Source organism: Emydura macquarii, unplaced genomic scaffold, assembly GCF_026122565.2.
Source record: "Emydura macquarii macquarii isolate MOO-44397 ecotype Brisbane River unplaced genomic scaffold, CSIRO-AGI_Emac_v2 contig_2422, whole genome shotgun sequence".
Taxonomy (NCBI): domain Eukaryota; kingdom Metazoa; phylum Chordata; order Testudines; family Chelidae; genus Emydura; species Emydura macquarii.
Genome location: NW_027132559.1, coordinates 30,897,501 through 30,918,346, shown reverse-complemented (window position 1 = coordinate 30,918,346; position 20,846 = coordinate 30,897,501). Strand labels below are relative to the sequence as shown.

General features: G+C 42.8%; 1 protein-coding gene across 5 annotated transcripts in view; it reads left to right on the top strand.

Moving 5' to 3' along the window:
* Positions 1–20,846, top strand: part of CASD1 (CAS1 domain containing 1) — a 60,830-nt gene that overhangs the window by 33,294 nt on the left and 6,690 nt on the right. For all 5 annotated transcript variants that reach the window (XM_067562180.1, XM_067562181.1, XM_067562182.1 and 2 more), the window contains 6 exons: positions 534–959; positions 1,440–1,529; positions 2,240–2,359; positions 10,612–10,768; positions 17,672–17,751; positions 20,359–20,460. In XM_067562180.1, the coding sequence (XP_067418281.1) occupies positions 534–959; positions 1,440–1,529; positions 2,240–2,359; positions 10,612–10,768; positions 17,672–17,751; positions 20,359–20,460 (975 nt within the window). The remainder of the gene's footprint in view (positions 1–533; positions 960–1,439; positions 1,530–2,239; positions 2,360–10,611; positions 10,769–17,671; positions 17,752–20,358; positions 20,461–20,846) is intronic.

Sequence of the window (20,846 nt, the reverse complement as noted above, 5' to 3'; positions counted from 1 at the left end):
TGCCTCTATAAAGGCTCCTTGCAGCACAACATAGAGGGAGTTTGTGGTTGTGGGTACAGGCTGAGAGAGAGGCAGAAGGTGGGTTATTGAATCCACATCTGTGCAAGTCAACTGGCAAGCTGCATGGGTTACTGCAACACTGAGTCTGCACTAATGGTTACAGAGCAATTTTGCTGCCATTCTGCAGTTTGGGGTAGAAGAACTACATTCCCACTCCCTCCACGACAGACCTTCCCAGATCTACTTATTTGGATTGTGCTCCAGCCCATGATTTGGTTCTTGTTGCTTGTTCAAAATCAATAATAAAAATTAAAGCTGTTTGTTTACATTAGGACTCTTTTAAAATACTTAGATCTGTTTAGTATGGGTTATTTTAATCCTGGAATTGTGTTTAGCTAGTTGTGTGTGGATATATGAAGTGCTTAAATATAAAATGATAGGGAAAATGCCTTTTTGCTAATATTCAGTATTGTTGAAAAAAATCTCCTATACTGAGAATGTTTGATATAGCTAATTACTTGTGTCTTTGACAGAGTGCAATGATTCTTATGAACGTCTACTGCAATAAGATTCTGAAGCCCATTGATGGTTCCTGCTGCCAGCCTCAGCCTCCCCTCACTCTGATACAGAAACTAGCTTTTTGCTTTTTTGCTTTGTCCATTCTTGGATATTTAGTTCTCAATTTTATTTATCGTAATAATCATCGAAAGAACAAGCCATGCACCGATATGGAAAGTGGAGAGGAGAAAAAACCTATCACCAATACATCACCTGTTTCTACTTTAGAGACGCTATTACATTCCTTCTGCAAACTAGGTCTAATCATGGCCTATTTCTATTTGTGTGACAGAGCAAATCTATTCATGAAGGAAAACAAATTTTATACACATTCATCTTTCTTCATACCACTCATCTACATCCTGGTTTTGGGGGTATTTTATACCGAAAACACCAAAGAGGTAAAGATCTTTTTGGTGTAATTTCCCAGTTCAAGATTGTAATTCAGTTTAATTTTTATTCACTAAAATGTTACAGGTCAAATTTTCAAAAAGATATAGCTGATGCACTCACAAAAATATGCAGTTGCAATTGGAAATTCAGTAATTGTGTACACAACCGGTAATTAAGTGCAAAAGGAGGTTTTTCACAAGTGCAATGGGTAATACATTTTTGTGGGTGCAGCTGTTGATATGATTCATCCATCAACTGGCCACAAGGATTTGCAGAGTCAAATAGTAATTCAAACTAGTAGATGAGCATTGATTTATGGGGCAACATCTAATACACCGTGAATTTTATAAAATGTCATTTGTGTAGAAGTTTTTCTTCTTAGACCTGACTGCCCATAAAGTAGTTTTATTGTTTTGAACTTTCTCCTCATTTTGTAGATGTTCGTTGTACTTGTTGGAATAGCAACACTTTTGTTTTGTTTTGCATAGACTAAGATGTTAAATAGAGAGCAGACAGATGAATGGAAAGGCTGGATGCAGCTCGTTATTTTGATTTATCATATCTCTGGAGCAAGCACTGTGAGTGAATTGAATTTCATTATTTTTTTTAAAAAAAGTAATGTGATTTGGATTCAATGCTGTAAAGGAAAAATAAGCTTCTGCCATTTACCTCCAAGATACAGAAGTTAAAATATCCATGCATTAGGATTTGAGTATCATAAACAGTTCACATTGTGCTCCTTGTTTAACCTTTAATTTTAAAGACAATTTTTGTGAGGTCTCATTTATATCATTTCCTTCAATAAGTAAAAATATCAAAGTGGTTGTACCATTTTTTTTTGCATCATATACCCAATGAAGGGAAATTATTTCCTCATTGTAGAAGACTATTAATTTATTTATGAAAAGTTCTTAAGTTGCTGGAGACAGCTTTTTTTGTGTTTTAGGAGTTGAAACTGTTAAAGAAGGGCAAACTTTCAAGAATCCTTTTTTCTTTTTAATCCAGCTATAGACACACAAGAAAGTAGAGCTGTTTGTACAGTTTCAAGAAGTTTATTCAGATTTTACAATTTGAGAGAGGCTAGGTAAAAAAAGAACTGCTTTAAGTAATAGTAAGTAGGGCATAAAATTTATTTCTTTAGTTACAGTTGTTTTAAAATGACACAAAGCTTTATGAAACAGAAACACAACAAGCCTAAAATACAGAAGAACTTTCTCCTCTTGTCCCCGATCGAGAGAGAGAGAACTTCTGTGGCCCTCTGTAAAGGGTAAATTATTTTTCTCAACAGTTTTTGCCTGTGTATATGCACGTTCGGGTTCTGGTTGCTGCATATCTGTTCCAAACAGGTTATGGGCATTTTTCATACTTTTGGATCAGAGGAGACTTTGGATTGTATAGAGTGTGTCAGGTAAGAATAAATCTTTTTATTGATTTATATAGAAACATTTCCAAGTTCAGATCTTCCTTCACTTACTAAAATATCAGAGATTAAAATTATTTTGGTTGATATTCATAATACCAAACTAATCATTGTCTCTGTGTCTAGCTAACCTGGTCTATTTAATGTAGATGGATCCATCTAGTGTATCTAGTACAAACATAATGAACATTTTTAGTGGGAAGGCTCTTAACATTAGAATGCAGCTGAGGTGAAAAATAATCATTCTTAATGTTTTCATCAGAAATTGGGCACAACATGTGGTGAAAATAAACCAATGTCATATATGAAAAAGCAAGCCTGAAACAAACTTAATCTAAATTATCCATTTTGAATCTTTCTTCCACCTTCTTTCCCCAGCCCATTCCCCTCATCTTGTCTGTTTAATGTGGAGATTCTATTTGACATACCACTAAAACATTTTTCTGTTGGCTCTTTCTTATACAAATAAATAAATGTTTGTTGAATCCAGGATACTACTGCCTGGAAATAAAATCAGTTTTTTCTCACTGTGATGAGGGTGATGATTCTCAGGGCAGCCAGGGCTATGAGTCACCTTGTGCATCTGCCTCCAGTGCAAGAAAGTCTTCCCTGTGCAAACTGAGTGTTAGCTCCCTCACCCAAACATCATGTTACCCACTAAAGCACTCTCCTCTGGGCTATACCAGCCCTGCCTTTTTCCTGCAGGCTGAAATAGATGTACCCATACCCTGACTCCCTTCAGAGTGTCCCCCTGTGATATCCCACAGAAATCCCAGATCCTCTGTTCCCAAAGGAACAATGTACACCAGTTTACCAGTTTTACCTTAGACCAACACTTCTGTGTCACACACAGCACTTGAGTTCAATTATAGGAAACCAAAAGAAGATTTATTTAAGAATAAGGATTCAAATAGAATGGTTTTTCTTTGAGTGCTTGCTCACGTTCATTCTGATTTAGGCATATGTGCGCGCCACATGCACCTGTGCTGGAAGTTTTTTCCCTAGTGGTACCTCTAGAGCTGGCTCTAGCTCCCTCTGCAGTGGCATGCCTATGCGCTCGTATACAGGGCACTGCCAGCCCCCCTCCCTTCCAGTTCCTTCTTACCGCCCATGACAGTGCTGGAACAACTCTCTTGCTCTCGCAAGTCTCCATTGCCTAGTGGTTTCTAGCTTTTTAGATATTCCTAATGTATATAGTTTAAAATTGGTTGATTAATTGTTAGTTAGTAAGTTCCCAGGGTTGGGGCATGCCCCATTCCCTGGGGTTTAAACCCTGTGCTTCATGCAAGAAACCTATGCCATTGAGTGACCCGCATCAGAGCTGTTTAAGGTGCCTGGGAGAAGCTCACCTCTCTGAGAAGACTAAGATCTGTAGTTGCTTTTGCCCAAGAACTAAGAAGGACTGGGACATTAGACTGAAGGCTCTTCTGATGGAGGCAGCACCCAGACCGGTGTCAGAGACGATCAGACTCAGGACAAAGTACCATGGCATTGTTAAAAAGCGCTCCTCCAGCATCGGAGTCAACTTGGCACCACTTGGCATCCCTGATGCTGAAGAAGTGCCAAAAGAAAGCGCACTTGAAGGAGTGCTGGCCGGCACCAAAGCTGGCTAAGAAAACTTCAGGGAAGCCTGAGTCAGCCCAGAAAGGGTCTCTGCCCGCCCAGGCGGGCATCAAGCCCGACATTCGCACCACTGCCCACTCCAGGGAGTGGGAGAGGCCCATGCCACCTATTGGTCCCCTCCACGCTGAGGTGTTCCAGGTGATGAAGGACCTATTGGCCATGCTGGTGCTGCCTACATCGCGAGAGGGTAGGCCCCTGCACCAAGGAGCAGACACTCTAGCTGGGTGTTAGTTGAAGGGGATGCCAGCATCTATGCAACAGCCCTGCCCCCATCATCTGGTTGCCATTCTCCGGCCTCAAGGCACTCATCGGGTTCTCGGCACTGGTCTCCAGAACTGCGCCGGGACATTGGATTCATGCCTATGGTCTCCGGGCACTAGGCACTGATCCCTGGAGCACCAGCACCGCTCTGCTGAGCATCAGCATTGATCTTCGGAGCCCCAAGGTTCATTGAGCCTGCAGCATCGCCAATCGCCAGCACGCAGCAGGTAACCGGAGCCCTGGCAGCACTCAAGTCCTCACAAAAAGCCGAAGGACAAGACGTGATCCAGACATTGCCAACACTGTGGCTCTGGACATCATTCCCCGACATCAGAATTCTGGTGTAGACACAGAGAAACAGGCAGCATCGGTACCCCCGTGGTCACCGGGATATACTTTTTTGGATTCGGGGAGGAAATTATAGTCCCCCTGAAGATGCAGGCTACAAAGCCCCCTGCCGTTTTCCCCATGCCACCTCAGATGGGGGGATGGCCTCAAGGACAATGGACTGGACTCTGGCAATACTGGAACCCGTGGGGGTTTCTCCATTTTGCAGTGCCCTACCCACTCTCATTTACGGGAACTTCAGTGCCATGCTTTTCAAAAGACCCCGCCACGGCACCAGCCTTAGACGTCGACTCGGAGCATGAGGAGTCGCTATTGGGAAATCCATCGGTGACCACCCCGACTAGGGAAGAGGCACCAGTAGCCCCTCAGCTACCGGCCGCCTCATCCTCCTCAAACAAGGCAGTAGCGGGCCCCTTGCCTGCTGCCCCACTGGACGATTATAGGTCACATCAGGACCTGCTGAAAAAGAGTAGCAGATAACCTGGGCCTGAAGTAGAGGAGCTTAAAGAACCTGTGGATGAGCTCTTTGGCATCCTGGTGTACGCAGCACCTTGTAGGGTGGCTCTCCTGGTGCATGAATGGGTAGTGAAGCTGGCTAAGACTTTGTGGCAAACCCCAGCATCTCTGCCCCCCATGTCCAAACGGGCAGAGAAAAGGTACTATACGCCCGCTAAAGGTTTCAAATATCTGTACACACACCCATCTCCGGGCTCACTGATGGTCACGGCAGCTAACGAGCATGACAGGCAAGGGCAAATGAGCTCCACTCTAAAGTTCATTTTCTTTGCCTCTTTATTCTTATTTGGCCGAAAAATTTATTCAACAGCGAGCCTACAGCTAAGGGTGTCTAACCAGCAGGCGTTGCTGGGGTGATACCATTTTAACATCTGGCAATGGCTGGAAAATTTTACTGACTCCCTCCCCCAGTCCTCCAAACAACAGTTCGAGGCCATCCTGGAGGAGGGTGTGACTGTGGCCAGGGCCTCCTTGCAGGCAGCTTCAGATACGGTGGACTCAGCAGCATGGGCAATGGCTTCTACGGTATCAATGAGAAGAGCTTCGTGGCTCCAGATATCTGGTCTCTCAACAGAAGTTCAGCAGTCTATCTAGGACCTTCCGTTCAATGGCACTACTTTATTTGTGGACCAGACAAACTCTAGGCTGCATGGTCTGAGAGACTCTAGAGCCATGCTGCGTTCATTGGGCCTTTATACCCCATCCTCTTCAAGGAGACACTTCAGGCCCTCACAGCAGCAGCACTTCAGAGGCCAGTCCAGAGGGGAGCCCTATAGAAAGAGAAATAGAGGCTACAAGCGTCACTGGGGCAAAGAGAAGCTTTTGAAGGTGTGCCTGGGGGCGACCGACCAGTTTAGACTCGAGATCCAGTTTCCTGACCGTTCTGCTCCCGCCTTGCCTCTTTTCTCCCAGCCTGGATGGCCATTACATCGGACCGTTGGGTGTTAAACACAGTGGCTACTGGCTGCACCCTAGAGTTCGTCTCGATCCCACCCTCCTTCCCCGTCCCTCTTCAGGGACCCCTCTCATGAGCAACTCCTTGTCCAAGAGGTACAAGTCCTCCTGCAAATGGGAGTGGTGGAGGAGGTCCCTCAAAGTCTGAGAGGCAAAGGATTCTACTCATGGTATTTCCTGATTCCAAAGGCAAAGGAGGCCTGAGACCTCAAAAAGTTCCTCAAAAAGCTAAAATTTCACATGGTCTCCCTAGTGGCCATCATTCCTTCTCTGGATCCGGGCGATCTCTAGACCTCGTTTGCCGCCCCTGATTTAAAGGATGCTTATTTTCATATAGCTATTTTCCCGGTCCACAGGAGGTTCCTGCAATTTACAGTGGGAGCGCAACACTGCCAATTCGTGGTCCTACCATTCGGTCTTTCTATTGCTCCCTACATTTTTACCAAATGTATGGCAGTAGTAGCAGCCCACCTCAGGTGGAGGAGAGTGCAGGTGTTTCCTTACCTGGAGAATTGTCTCATCAGCGGTTGCTCAAGGGAACAGGTCCATTGCAATATAGGAATCCTGAGAGACACGTGTCACTTGCTGGACCTGTTAATAAATGAACATAAATCGTTACTTATGCTTGTACAGAGAATAGAGTTCGTGGGGGCAGTCCTGGACTCTATCCAAGCCAAAGCACTACTGCGCAACACTAGATTGCAGGCTATGACAGAGCTTATAGCCAGTCTAAGGGACCAGTCAGTTACCACAGCGAGGATATGCCTCAGCTTCCTGGGATATATGATGGCTTGAATCTCTCAATGCCTCGTCCTTGGTCTCTGCCGCTGTGCCCATACCTCATTTCCCAGGACAGGGGTCGGTTACTTCACCTGGACCTAGCCTCCCTGCATATGACAGCACGACTGCTGCATGGCTGAACAGGGAAGAGTGCCACTGTTCAGCCCAGATCCAGAGAGTGCTGTTGGAAAATAGGAAGCCTTCCACTAGGGCGTCCTACCTAGCAAAGTGGAAGCGCTTTGCCTGCTGGGCAGCCTGTCAGAACTATCACCGACAAAGTCTGCTATACAGGTGATCCTGGACTACTTGCTTCATTTAAAACAGGAAGGCTTAGCCTTTTTTGTTGGTAAAAGTTCATCTGGCAGCAAAATCGGGTTTCACCCACAGATACAGGGCAGATAGGTTTTCTCTCACAAGATGACAACTAGATTCCTTAAAGGGTTGGAAAGGCTCTTCCCTCCTATTAGAGAGCCAGTTCCGCAGTGGGACCTGAACCTTGTCCTGTCCCGACTCACTGCTCTGCCTTTCGAACCGTTGGCCTCCTGCTCGCTCATACACTTGTCCTGGAAGGTGTCCTTTCTAGTAGCAATAACCTGTGCATGCAGGGTGTCGGAGACTAAAGCCCTGACCTCAGAGCTGTCTTAGATGATGTTCTTCAAGGACAAGGTCCATTTCCGCCCTCATCCTGCGTTTCCCACTTTCACATTAATCAGGACACCTTCCTGCCGGTATTCTGCCCTAAGCCTCACAGCTCTAATGAAGAGAGGCGCCTCCACTCGCTCGATGTAAGGAGGGCTCTAGCCTTCTACATCGATAGGACCAGACCGTTTTGCCGCTCCATGCAACTCGTCATACCGATTGCTGACAGGATGAAGGGAAAATCAGTCTCCTTGCAACAAATATTGTCCTGGATTACAGCCTGCATTCGAGCCTGTTATGAACAAGCTGTAGTCGCGCCTCCAGTGTCCTTGTCGGCCCACTACAAAAGGGCCCAGGCATCTTTAGCGGCTTTCCTGGCACATGTGCCTATTCAAGATATTTGTAGGGCCGCTACATAGTTGTCCATACATACCTTCACATCCCACTATGCCATCATGCAGCAAGCTCGGGACGATGCAGGGTTCAGCAGAGTGGTACTGTAATCTTCACGGCCATGAAGTCCTGCCCACCTCCAGAGTCACAGCTGATAAGTCACCTAAATCAGAATGGACATGAGCAAGCACTCAAAGAAAGAGAATGGTTACTTACCTTGTAACTGTTTCGAGATGTGTTGCTCATGTCCATTCCGCAACCCACCCTCCATCCCCTCTGTCGGAGTTCTGGCAAGAAGGAACTGGAAGGGAGGGGAGCCGGCAGCACCCTATATACGAGCGTTTACGCACGCTGCTGCAGAGGGTGCTAGCCCCGGCCTTATGGGTACCACTAGGGGAAAAACTTGTAGCCACCGATGCATGTGGCATACACACACCTAAACGAGCAACACATCTCAAAAAACAACAGTTACGAGGTAAGTGAGCATTCTTTACATATAGTAGCACATGCTACTCTTTGTGGATAAATACCATGAAGGTGGTGTATTAGGTGTAGTGAATTTGTCAGGTCTGAGACAGGAGTTGCTTGTAAAGAATTTCCAAATGCCAGCAACAGGCGTATATGTCACACAGAGTTTCTTTCTCTGTGGATAAGAGCAATTGGATTCAGCACTCCAGCATGCTGGATTGCATGTTTCCAAGACTGCAGGTCTTGGTTTGGATGGGACAAACTACTGTCATCTCTAGTTTGAACTAATGCCATTTTCATTCACTTAAGTTTTAGAACTTTAAGCTGCTGTATGCATATTGGATTCATGCTCTCCCTCATAGTTAGTAAAATCAAGAAGAAAGGTATTGGGTGTTTTAGTTATTAATGCTTCCCTAAAAGTTGGTGGATTGGCTGCTTTCCTCAAATGAGTGCTTATTAGGCCCTGTCACAGTTTCAGGGTAACTGCACCTTTAACCCTTTCACCTCCATGATCTGCTCCAGGAATGTCCATTCAGATCTCAAGCCCCTAGTGTCACCTCTGCCTGGGCAGGGACCTTTGAGTTTGCAGTCCTTTTGCACTTCGCTGTGATTTTCTCCAAACAGGTCTGACAAATGTCCAGCCATTACTCTTTATTTTCACTCCAAGGACAATGACAGTGATTTACCAATGACCAACCAGCTCTTCCCAAGCAGAGTATATTTATTTTAAGGACAAAAACAGACAGAGAAAACAAATAAAACAATAAAAAGGTCTAAGCACACACTAAATATACTAAAAATCGTCCAACGTCCACATGGGGGAATCTGGCAAGTCACTGTCTTTCCAACCCTTCAGCAGCATTAGGCCCCCGCCCTTGGACCAAAGGTCAGGTCTGTTTGTTGAATCAAAAGAAAGGCCCACCAGTCTGTTCAAACTCGCTCTTTATCCCCAAAAAGCCTCTGTCTCCCAGCTTCTTCAAAGAGGTAAAACCAATCACTCTGCCCTTCCTCAGGAGGTACGGCGTCAGTGTGGGAGTCTGCATAACTAGCGTTGGGATTTTGCATTAAACATCCCTTAGTGATTCCAAATTCTACAGGAAATCCTCACCCTTCCTTCCCGCCCCAGTGAGCCAGGGACACACAAATACATATAAAATGTATTGATGCAAAGAGTTGTGAATATTCCACAGGGTTATGTCGTCCGGCTTGTTTCTGAATAATGGTCTTAAAGTTTTCATGCTTTCAAGACTGATTCAAACATTCAGATAATGATAAATACAATAGTTTCAAGATAGGCTTGTGTTCATTATATCTGTCACAGGCCTGTAATTAAGAAACCCTCTCTTAACATTAACTTCCTTTTTATCACTTTATCTCTAATTTCCCCTTCCTGGGCAATGATCATCTCTGGCTTCATCTGCTATCCTCTTGAACCATTTTGGTTTTTAAAATGTTCAATTCAGAAAATATAATTAACAGTTTGAAATAAATTTTGTTTAGTTGTGAAGTTTAAATGATGCGTTTTTGTCAGGATGTTTAGTATCCTTTATTACAAAGTATTTAGCATTTAGAAATAGCTGAAAGTTACTTATTAGGGTGGCTGAAAGTTTTCTGTCAGTTTTTTCAATAGCTAATTATTTTTAAGTAAATAAAGATTTTCACAGAAAGTGTGTTTTCCTTGAAAAAATTAAATTTTTCTCAATGCAAAAACTGGTCTTTTTTGTTTTTCAGCCAATTTTTTTCATGGGGGGGGGGGGTTTAAGTTCTTTGAAAAGATGAAATTTTCCTTAGAGAGAGCAAGAGAGCTGTTTTTCTACCAGATCTATTAGTTATTCTCTTTTAAAAATGAAAGAGCATCTCAAAGTCCAATGTTGTTCATAACAATCAATTGTTCCAGTATAAGGATGGTTGGAGAACAGATTGTGTTACAGGGTTTTTTTGTCCAGTTATTGCAAGGGAGCACACTATGCATTTTTTAAATGTCTGACTGGTTCACCCTATTTGGTATCAAATTGTATCTTGGTTCAAACAAGAAACTTACAACCATTCAGCTCTACTTCATTTTTATATAGCCTAAAGTTTGAACTGCTTTTTGAGGCACCCATTCATATTTCAATAAAGGTAATATTGTAGCTGTTTAAACTGATATGCATAATATTTATAGAATTTGTATAGCTGTTAAAGAAAACCAGTTTGATTATTGTATTTCCTAATGAAAACACTCTTCTCTCTTCCTTCCCATCCCAAACCCCCCACAGGTTTTATTTCGACTCAATTTCCTGGTTGTGGTGTTATGTATAGTGATGGATCGACCTTACCAGTTTTACTACTTTGTTCCACTAGTCACTGTCTGGTTTGTGATCATCTATGCTACATTAGCTGCATGGCCTCAGATAGTCCAGAAGAAAGCAAATGGTAAAATGAATCTTGTTTCTTTCCTTTTACTGTAAAGGTGTTTACATGATAATGTACACAATTACAAACATATACAAAACTTGATAGCTAGTGTGTTTGTCTTTATTTGGATATTTGAATAATGTACATTTAAATTCTATAAATAAGTTAAACCACTGTCCACCAAGCTTGGAAAGTTCTCAACAGAACATATCAAGTGTTTGTTGACCCGTATCCTGGCTTAAATTTGTTTGTTGGAATATGAATTCTATTTCTGAGGTTTTGAAAATTGTTTGAACACTGCAAGAAACAAACAATTGCTGAATGCAAGCTAAGAGATATTCCATGAACTTGCTCCTAAATTGCTATACCTGTATTCGTTGAAATCAGTTTAACAATGTTATCTATAGTTTTCAGTTTTATTTTCAAAAACTCTTTTTTTTAGAAGTGGAATGAAATTCAGAACTATTTTTATTCACAACCATTCTTCATTATGGAACTTTGAGAGGGAATAGGTTGGTGTATTTTCTATCTTACAAACTGAAGTTAGTACTCTAGAAAAATACTCTGTCCGCAGAAAATGGACAGCATGAGCAACAGTATTGCAAACTTCCCCTATTTTGTGCTCCTATTTTGTGCCCTCTTCTTGAGGGACTAGTTTTGTTATCTCTTTCCTAGTAGGAGTCTCCATGCTGCTACAGCGTATGGCCCTTTTGCTGAGATTGTCAAGGTGGTGCTAAATGCATTTCATGTAATGTGGATGTTTGTTCATTAGAAACTGAAGTGAGGCCACCAACTTGTTTCACATACTGTAGTTCAGTGAACAGCTGTCATGTGATAACTGTTTTGGGGCTCATTTACCTCACTTAGATTAGAACCAGTGACCTGGAGAGTAAAGCATCCATATGTCACAACATAGATCCCCCTTCTTCAAGTAGTGTCCTATGCGTACTCTTCTGTAAGTGTACATGTATCCCTGAACTTTTGATCAGAGATCTTTGGTAGCAGCGTTCGTTCATCCCACACATGCGCTTTCTCCTTCTCAAAGCTAATTAGCACTGCACAGGCAAACCACCCGCAGTTCCTTCAATCGCCCCTGGCTAGCGACAGATTAATTAGCAGCTCGTTCATGGATACTTTACTCTTTAGAAATTTGATCTTAGCTAGTTTTAGTGTTCTCAGTCTCATAGTTTTCTTTAGTTTCTTTTTCTCTTCCACTGTTTGGTGGGGGGAAACTTTTTTTTGTTACCCGTTCCCCTCCCTCCCCCAATATTGGAGGTTGCACACAGTAAGGGGTATGCCCACTTTGCCTGGGTTTAAGAAGTGCCTCTCCTGCAAGAAGTCCAATCCAGTAATGTATGGGCATTCCCGCTGTGTTGGTCGCCTCAGGGAGGGCCACATTCCGCAGAAGTGAATCTTCTGTCAGCAGCTAAAGACCAGATTCCGAATAAACCAGGAACTGAAACTGTAACTACTCCTCATGGAGGGAGCTCTTCAGCCTGTGCCTGGCCTGCATTCAGGCAACGTGAATCTTCTCCACAGACTTCCACCTCTAAGGCCAATGAATCAAGGAAGAAATCCTCAGACTCCCCACGTAAGACATCCAAAAGAGAGCTTCGAGCCCTCGCAGTGAGCCCGAGACAGCCAGAGGAGATCTGCGGCACATTCAGTCTCCTCGGCACTGAAGGCGACCAAGCATGATGCCCATAGATTGTGTGGTTCTGGTGTGACAGATATCACAGGCTTGCGTAAGGGCACAAGCACCAAAGCAGCAGTACCACCAGTCAGGGACAGGAGTGGAGACAGTACCGCCAATGGGAAGATGGCATCAGTATGGATGCCCTTGGTTCTGATGACTGTGAGGCAACTATCATCGGACCGCGTGGTGCAGCCAAGGTTGTCTGGTGGTACTGAGGGAGCAATCTAATACCAGCAACCACTGATGGTACCGATTACTGTGGCACTGCAAGAATTTAGATTCATTAAAGATCTCACAATATCTGAGGTGCCAGAATCTCCCCTATTCCGTACCGAGCACATCTTGAGCCCAGGAATAACCACTGGCACTGAGCCAGGCACTTCCAGTCACTGCATTGGCTCCACTGCTTTCAGGGGAGAGTTGGATACTGACCTGGAGGCGGTTCTCTCCCATCACTCTCACTGTTTCCTCCCACTACCAACCTGGGCCTTCCCTGTCATATCTTAGGTCTGGATCTCAATCCCCATGGTATGATCAACCATGACTTTTCCATGCCCCAGGAACCCTATTTGGATCTGTGGGCAGCCTATAGGCACCATGCTTCCTGGGCATTGGGTGTTACACACCAAGAGGCTGCAAGGCATTCCCCCTTAGCCACTGTCTTTAAAGTTTCAGAAGCTCCTGAGAAACTCCTGGAGGAGGAGGTTACACCACATACCAACATCTCTTCCTCCTCTCCAGACGAGGTAGTCATGCCCCCTCCACCGTCCATGGCTGACAATTTTAAACTCTTCCAAGACCGACAAAGAGGGTGGCAGATCCTTACAGATACCTCTCGAGGAGATAACAAACACTCACTATAAACTGCTGGATATTTGACATACGTCCTCCTCTTCCAGGATAGCGCACCCCATCAATGAGGCGCTTTTGGACCCAGCTAAGCTTATATGGCAAATGCCAGCATCGGCCACACCGACAAACAAATGGGCGAACAAAAACTATTATGTACCTCCCACGGATACAGAATTTCTTTTTGCCCATCTTCCACCCAATTCCATTGTGAAAATTGCAGTGAACTCCTTTGGCTGGCAACAGCATTCCAAGTCCAGCCCTTATGATAGGGATTGGAAGCATCTTGACTTATTTGGACTAAAGGCCTACTCTTCTGCTACTCTGCAGTTTAGAATTACAAACTATCAGGCCTTAACAGCAAAACATGAGTACATGAACTATACCAAACTTAACATTGACCATCTCCCGGAATCACAACAGGAAAAATTTTGAGCCATTATCAAAAAAGGGCTGTTGGTGGCCAAAACAGCACTCTAGACAGCACTTGATGCAGCTGATACAGTGGCCCAGTCCATCTCAACAGTGGTCATGATGGCAGTGAGCTTTGTGATTGCATCCTTCAGGATTCCCAAAGGAGGTGCAAACAACTGTTGAAGACCTCCCCTTCAAAGGCTCTAAGTTGTTTGCTGAGAAGACTGATGTGTCAATCCTCACACTTACAGACTCCAGAGCCACATTTTGGTCACTGGAGATCTATACGCCAGGACAAAAGAGAAAATTTAGTCCTCAGTCTTCTTACAGACCAAATACACTACAGTTCCCACCACAATGCTACTATGAGCCACAGAGAAGGAAATCTAAATTCCAGAGGCGTAAACCATCAGGCCCTCAATCTTCAACATCAACATTGCAGTCTGCCACTTCAAAACATAAGTTTTGACATAGAATCATAGAGTTGGAAGGGACCTCAGGAGGTCATCTAGTCTAACCCCCTGCTCAAAGCAGGACTAACCTCAGCTAAATAATCCCAGTGAGGGTTTTGTCAAGCCGCAGCTTAAAAACCTCTAAAGATGGAGATTCCACCACCTCTCTATATAACCCATTCCAATGCTTCACCACCCTCCTAATGAAAAACTTTTTCTTAATGTCCAACCTAGATCTCCCCCACTGCAATTTGAGACTGTTGCTCCTTGTTTTGTCATCTGCCACCACTGAGAACAGCCTAGCTCCATCCTCCCTGGAACCCCCTTTCAGGTAGTTAAAGGCTGCTATCAAATCCCCCTCATTCTTCTCTTCTGCAGACTAAACAAACCTAGTTCCCTCAGCCTCTCCTCATAAGTCTTGTGCTCCAGCCCCCTAATCATTTTTGTTGCCCTCCACTGGACTTTCTCCAACTTGTCCACATCCTTTTTGTAGTGGGGGGTCCAAAACTGGACACAATACTCCAAATGCAGCCTCACCAATGCCAAATAGAGGGGAATAATCACTTCCCTCGATCTGCTAGCAGTGCTCCTACTAATGCAGCCAAATATGCTATTAGCCTTGGCAACCAGGGCACACTGCTGACTCATATCCAGCTTCTTATCCACTGTAACCCCCAGGTCCTTTTCTGATGGTTGAGGCCCCGAGAGACCACTCCCTTCAACATCAGCTGCCACTTCCCTACCTGTCGCATTCCTTTGGATGTTGCCTTGCTTTGTTCCACCACAACTGGGAACACACAACATCTGACAGATGGGTTTTGGAGATTATCTCCAATGGTTATTAGATCCACTTCATCTCTCTTCCCAGCCCCCACCTTTTCCCCATCCTTCTTCAGGGACCCTTCTTACGACAAATTGTTGCAACGAGAGATGGATCACTTCCTCCGCCTAGGAGCCGTAGAACCTATTCCTCTACATCTCTACGGCAAACGGTTTTACTCTTGATATTTCCTGATCCCCAAGAAAAAGGGAGGTTGGAGACCATACTGGACCTCAAGGCACTGAACAAATACATCAAGGCCTAAAAACTCTCGATGGTTACACTAACAGTGATTATTCCATCTTTGGAACAGGGAGATTGGTTCTTGGCCCTTGATCTCCAAGACACATATTTCCATATATCAATCCTACCGTCTCACAGATGATTCCTCCGATTTACTCTGGGTCAGGACCATTACCAGTACAGAGTATGGCTTCCAGAGTATTTGCCAAGGTCCTCTCCATAATGACGGCTCACCTACATACCTAGACATCATGATCTACCCATACTTGGATGGCTGCCTCCTCAGGGCCCGTCCTTCAAAGAAGCTTTACAGACCTCTACTATGGACGTAGTCATGAACCTCGGTCTGCAAATCAACATCTAAAAATCCACCTTGATTCTGGTACAACACTTGGAGTTTATAGGGGCCATTCTTGACTCACTGCAAGTGAGGGCACTCCTTCCACAACACAGATTTCACAGACTGTCCGTGCTTATATAGACAGTTCAAGCCAGCCTTCAAACTTCTGCCAGACATGGTCTCCAGCTCCTGGGGCACATGGCAGCTGGTATGTTTGTAATATCATGCCAATATCATGAGGTGTCTGTAGACATAGTTCAGCTTGGTTTGCAGGCCACACAGAGACAGGTTAGACAAACCTGTCTTGATGCTTTCAGGGTCAAACACTCCCTGGATTGGTGACGTTAGGAGAGCCCTGGCCTTCTACCTGGACTTTTAGGAAAATCTACTACCTAAAGACTTTTAGGAAACCTCCCAAGCTCTTCATTTCCATTGCAGAAAGTTCTAAAGGCACAGCAATATCGGTCTAGAGGCTCTCCAAATGAGTATTAAGTTCTACTGTCATGTTCACAACATAGTAATTCCCTCTGGAATTCGCACACACTGCACAAGATCAGTTTCTTCCTCTGTTGCCTTCCTCAAGATTGTTGCTATCTCAGAAATCTGCAGAGCAGCCACCTGGGGTCTGTACGTATCTTTGCAGAACACTATGTGATTACTGGGAACTCTGCTTCCGATGCTAGCTTCAGCTCTGCAGCATTATCATATATAACAGACTCAACTCCGAAGCCTCAACCTCCCATTAGGGATACTGTTCAGGAGTCACCTATGGTGGAGCACTTACACGGACACTACTTGAAGAAGAAGTTATTCATCTTGTGCAATAACAATGGTTCTTCAAGATGTATGTCACTATGGGTGCTCTGCAACCCGCCATACTCCCCTCTACTTTGGAACTCTTGATAAGGAATCTGCGATAGAGAAGGAACTGAGGATGGTTCACCTGCACAGCGCTAATGAGCTTCGAGGCAGAGCAAGAAGGGAGAGCCCATGTGTGGGCCGAATGGACACTGCTACCAAAGATCTCCAATCAGAAACACAGGGACACACATACGCCTACAGTAGAGCACCCATAGGGGGACACATCTCGAAGAACCATCATTACTGCACAAGGTGAGTAACTACTTCTTCCCTCACGTATTAGCGGTGCAATATTCAAATTGTGTAGATTGCATTTATGATAGTGAAACACTTTAAACATGTACTTGGAATACATACTGCAGAACCGGTACTTTGACCTGTACTTTGACACAATGTCGAGAATGTTTACTCTTAATTTTAAAGCACTGACAATCAGCTCACGAGTTTGTGTGTAGCACTCTGATATCTCTCTGACAATTAGCTCCTATTTCTTCGTGTGTACTGTGCAACAGAAGTCCTACTGTGAACCTCACAGCAGTACTTTCCTGCAATCCTCCAAAAGCTCCTCCTTTCAGTGACCACTTTCCCTCAGCTCTGTGCCTGTTGCCAGCTTCCAGTTTGTGTGAAGCAAGAGTGAGATCCATTTTCCACAGCTGAGTTGTGGGGACAAAACCGTGTCAACCAGCAGCCTGGGGGGAACAGTTCCTTTGCCTAGCCGTGGCAAAATACTGCTCTTCAACTGACGGTTTTGAGGAGCAAAATTAGTTGTGCCTCATTGTACCTCACTCCTGACTCTCAGTTTAAATAGACACTTATTTTATATAACTGCTCTTTAGATTTTTCATGTATAACTAAAATTAGAAATTCACATGCTGAGTATCTGGCAAAACTGAGTCTTTAAAGTAGTGTTTGCTTTTGTAGGGTTAAATTGTGTCATCGGATATATGCACATCAGTTTCATTCAAGCCAGTAGAGGCTGTAGTTCGGTATCCTGAGGCTAGAATGTGTGAATTAATGACTATAAATGTTTGTGGTTTGGACTTTACTTCATATAAAAGAAAGCAAAATCATCAAATGATAATGTTTGGATAATGGCAAAATGTGACTGGCTAGTACCTAGACTATATACATATTAAATTATAAAGGATATCTGTGTGTCACAGCTACTGACTTCTTCCTAAATGTATCATTTATGTTTTGAAAAAGTAACATCCAGATACCCATTGATTTTTCAATTCTCCCACAGGGAACTGCTTCTGGCACTTTGGCTTACTGCTGAAACTAATTTCTTTACTTATGTGTATATATTTTCTAGCAAATTCTCAGGTTTGTAAATTATATTTATTTGTACCTTAGAGAATTAATAGTAGCCTGTGTATTCCGTTTTGGAAAGCCACTCAGAATAGAACATTATGACCAGTTTTCTATTACTGTATAGGGAAGTATAGGGGGGAGAAATTGAATATTTAAATGCCTCCCTTTCATAACTCATTTTATGTGAGAGGCTGGAATTTTCAGTATCCTACATTTTTGTTTTTTTCTCTCACAACACTTTTAAAATTCATTGTTCTTTCCAACAATATTATGTAAATTGAGAGCATAGCTTTACTTATTTTGGTTGTCATAAAAGTATTTCTCTAAAATAACACCTTATTACAACACAGTTTCTGTATATTTATCTGGACAGGGCCTATCTGTCTAATTTATTTGGGGTCAGGTGGAAGATTATGCCACTGTTAGTGCTTTAGGTCTGTCATAGTTAGAGAAGGAAGAGTAAGCTGCATTTTTTTTCTCATGCATCTCAACAAAATTGTCAGCTAAATCCTGATGCCAAAAATGTTGTCAGTGACGAACAATGCACAAATCAGAGAACAAGTTTAAGTTTCAGATGCCAGGTTGAACTATAGTACCAGGAATTAGAAAGATTTAATTTTTCTTCACTACAGTTCTTATGGTTGAAAATAGATAAAAATCTAAATTTAAAAAGACCGATCTCATTTTGATATGTAAACCAAGCAAATGTCAGAAATCATTGGAAAATTGACACCAATATATATAACTGTTGTTAGGGTTTTTTCTCTGGTCCCCATGACCCTATATGTAAGACTTAATTTTGGCTGCCATTTGTCTATTGCAAACTTTGGAAACATGAAGGTCTGTACTCTTTGGAGGATGATCTACATTATCAGTTTGTGAGATTGCCAGTTTCTCATGGGTGAAATTCATACTTATGCAGATTTCTAGCACAAGGTCTATGTACCACTTAAGACTTACTGTTGAGTATTTAAGTGACGTGTGAGTAGTGCATAGGCATTTTGCAGATCTTCTGTCATGTGAATTTCATGCCAAATGTATGACTTACCACATACTGCAAAGATTCAGGGTACAAAATGAAGGACAGAATTTGCCCCTTTCTAAGTATTAAAAACACACACACACACACACACCAGGTCCTATTAGTACTAAACTCTAGTACTAAATTATTCTGTAAAGCTTTCATTTAGGTCTCCAAACACATAACTAATTGTCTCTGTTTAAGCCTACAATGCAAAATGGAGTGGTGAGAGGAAAGATGGTAGATGCTTTTATCCCTGGGAAATTAGAGGGGAAATGTTATTTAAAAAAAAGGGGGGGGGAGGAGCCTTTTTAAAAAATTGCTGTTTTGTTCATAACATCATTTGAAGTCTTTCAGAGCACTTCTATCATGGTGCCTAGAGAATAACATCTATCTGCAGAAATATTCAAATTATTATTTGTGTATTAGCGTAGCACCTAAGATCCCCAGTCATCCCACTGAGTTAGGTTCTGTGCAAACACAGAACAAAATGTGACCATCTCTTCTCCAAAGCGCATACAATCTATCACATTTATAATAGGGCCCAGTAGTGTTGGAACAGCCTTAAAAGTCCAGTTCCTTGGAATGATTGAAACAAGATTAATCACTGGTAGAGCTGATTGAAAAATGTGGAGAAAATGTTTAACAAACTTTTTAGTTGAAATTTAGAATTTTCAGAAAACATCCACTACCCTTTAAGTTGATCAGAAAAATAAAACAATTTCAGGAACATTTTGGGGTAATTATGCTCCTTTTCAACTTGTTTTAGTCATTAGTAAAGATTTTTAATCCCCTGGAAGAATGGCAGAGACGGGTCTTTTCCCCTAGAATTGGAGGAACACTTTCTGCTAGATAATTTATGGAGGGATATGAACAATGATCTCTGAGGGGGAGACCATGAATTCATTCCTTCTGGCTTTTGAGAACTGCACTGACCACAGATAGGGAGGGAGGATTAGGAAATACTGTACAGTATATCATGATACAATCAGAGGCAGACACTAGAATAATTGTTTCCAATTTGTGTATATGTGAAAGGGACAGCCACTTGGGGATGTTGTCTAGTGACTATCAGATGTGGATATCTAAAAATAGGTTCATTTGATTAGACAATATGAGACACAAACCACATTTTTACTGCTTCCAAATCTGAGAATATGCCGTGTTTAAATTAAATGTAGACAGTGGGGAGTGAGCTGCAGCTGTACATCTATGGTGTTTTGCAGTTCAAAAATGTATCTGCACCCATTTCAGGGTGTTTTTTTTTAAGGGAAGTAAATTGGTTTCAGGCTCTGGCCTCTATCTGATAAAACATGATGTAGGCAGTGTAGACAAAAATGTTCTAGCTGCTTTAAAATTAATTGATGTGAAAATTAAACTATTTTAAACCAACATTAATTGACACAAGTATTCTGGCCTTATCTGGAGGGGCAGAATAGGCACAAGTCCTGTTGACTTTATTTTGAGGTGTGGGGAGTCAGGCTAATTAAACTGGTGGAGTACAGATATGATGGTATTAAAAGATAATGAAATTAATTAGGCTTATTAAATGAGGTTGAAGTCAGTGTTAACATTTTTGCCATGTTTATATTTTACAGGGTGTATTTGAGAAGATTTTTTCTCTTTGGCCATTGTCCAAGTGTTTTGAGCTGAATGGAAATGTCTATGAGTGGTGGTTTAGGTGGAAGTTAGACCGCTATGTATGTAATACTTTAATAAATTAACTGGGGTCTTGTGTTTTAAGACATATTCTTGAACATATTTAAACTTTAGAATCTATTTCTCCCTCTTCCTCTGGGAAAAAAGAAATTTGAAGTTCCAGTCAATGGTTTGTTGTAGGGCCAGGCAGCATCCACTTTTGCTTCAAGTGTCTGTCAAAGCCAGACAGAAAAGATGGAAGCTGACTTGTTTATATGCTGAGACTATAAAGTGAGCATAATCAGGGCTCTGCATATTCTGTCTTGTCCCAGACTTGAATTCTGCTAGGAGACAACTGACTTCTGTGGCACTCCAAGGCTAAATTCTGCAGGAAATTGAAATTGCTGCAGTAATGTGAAATAGATAATAAATCTTTTTTTAAACCCAA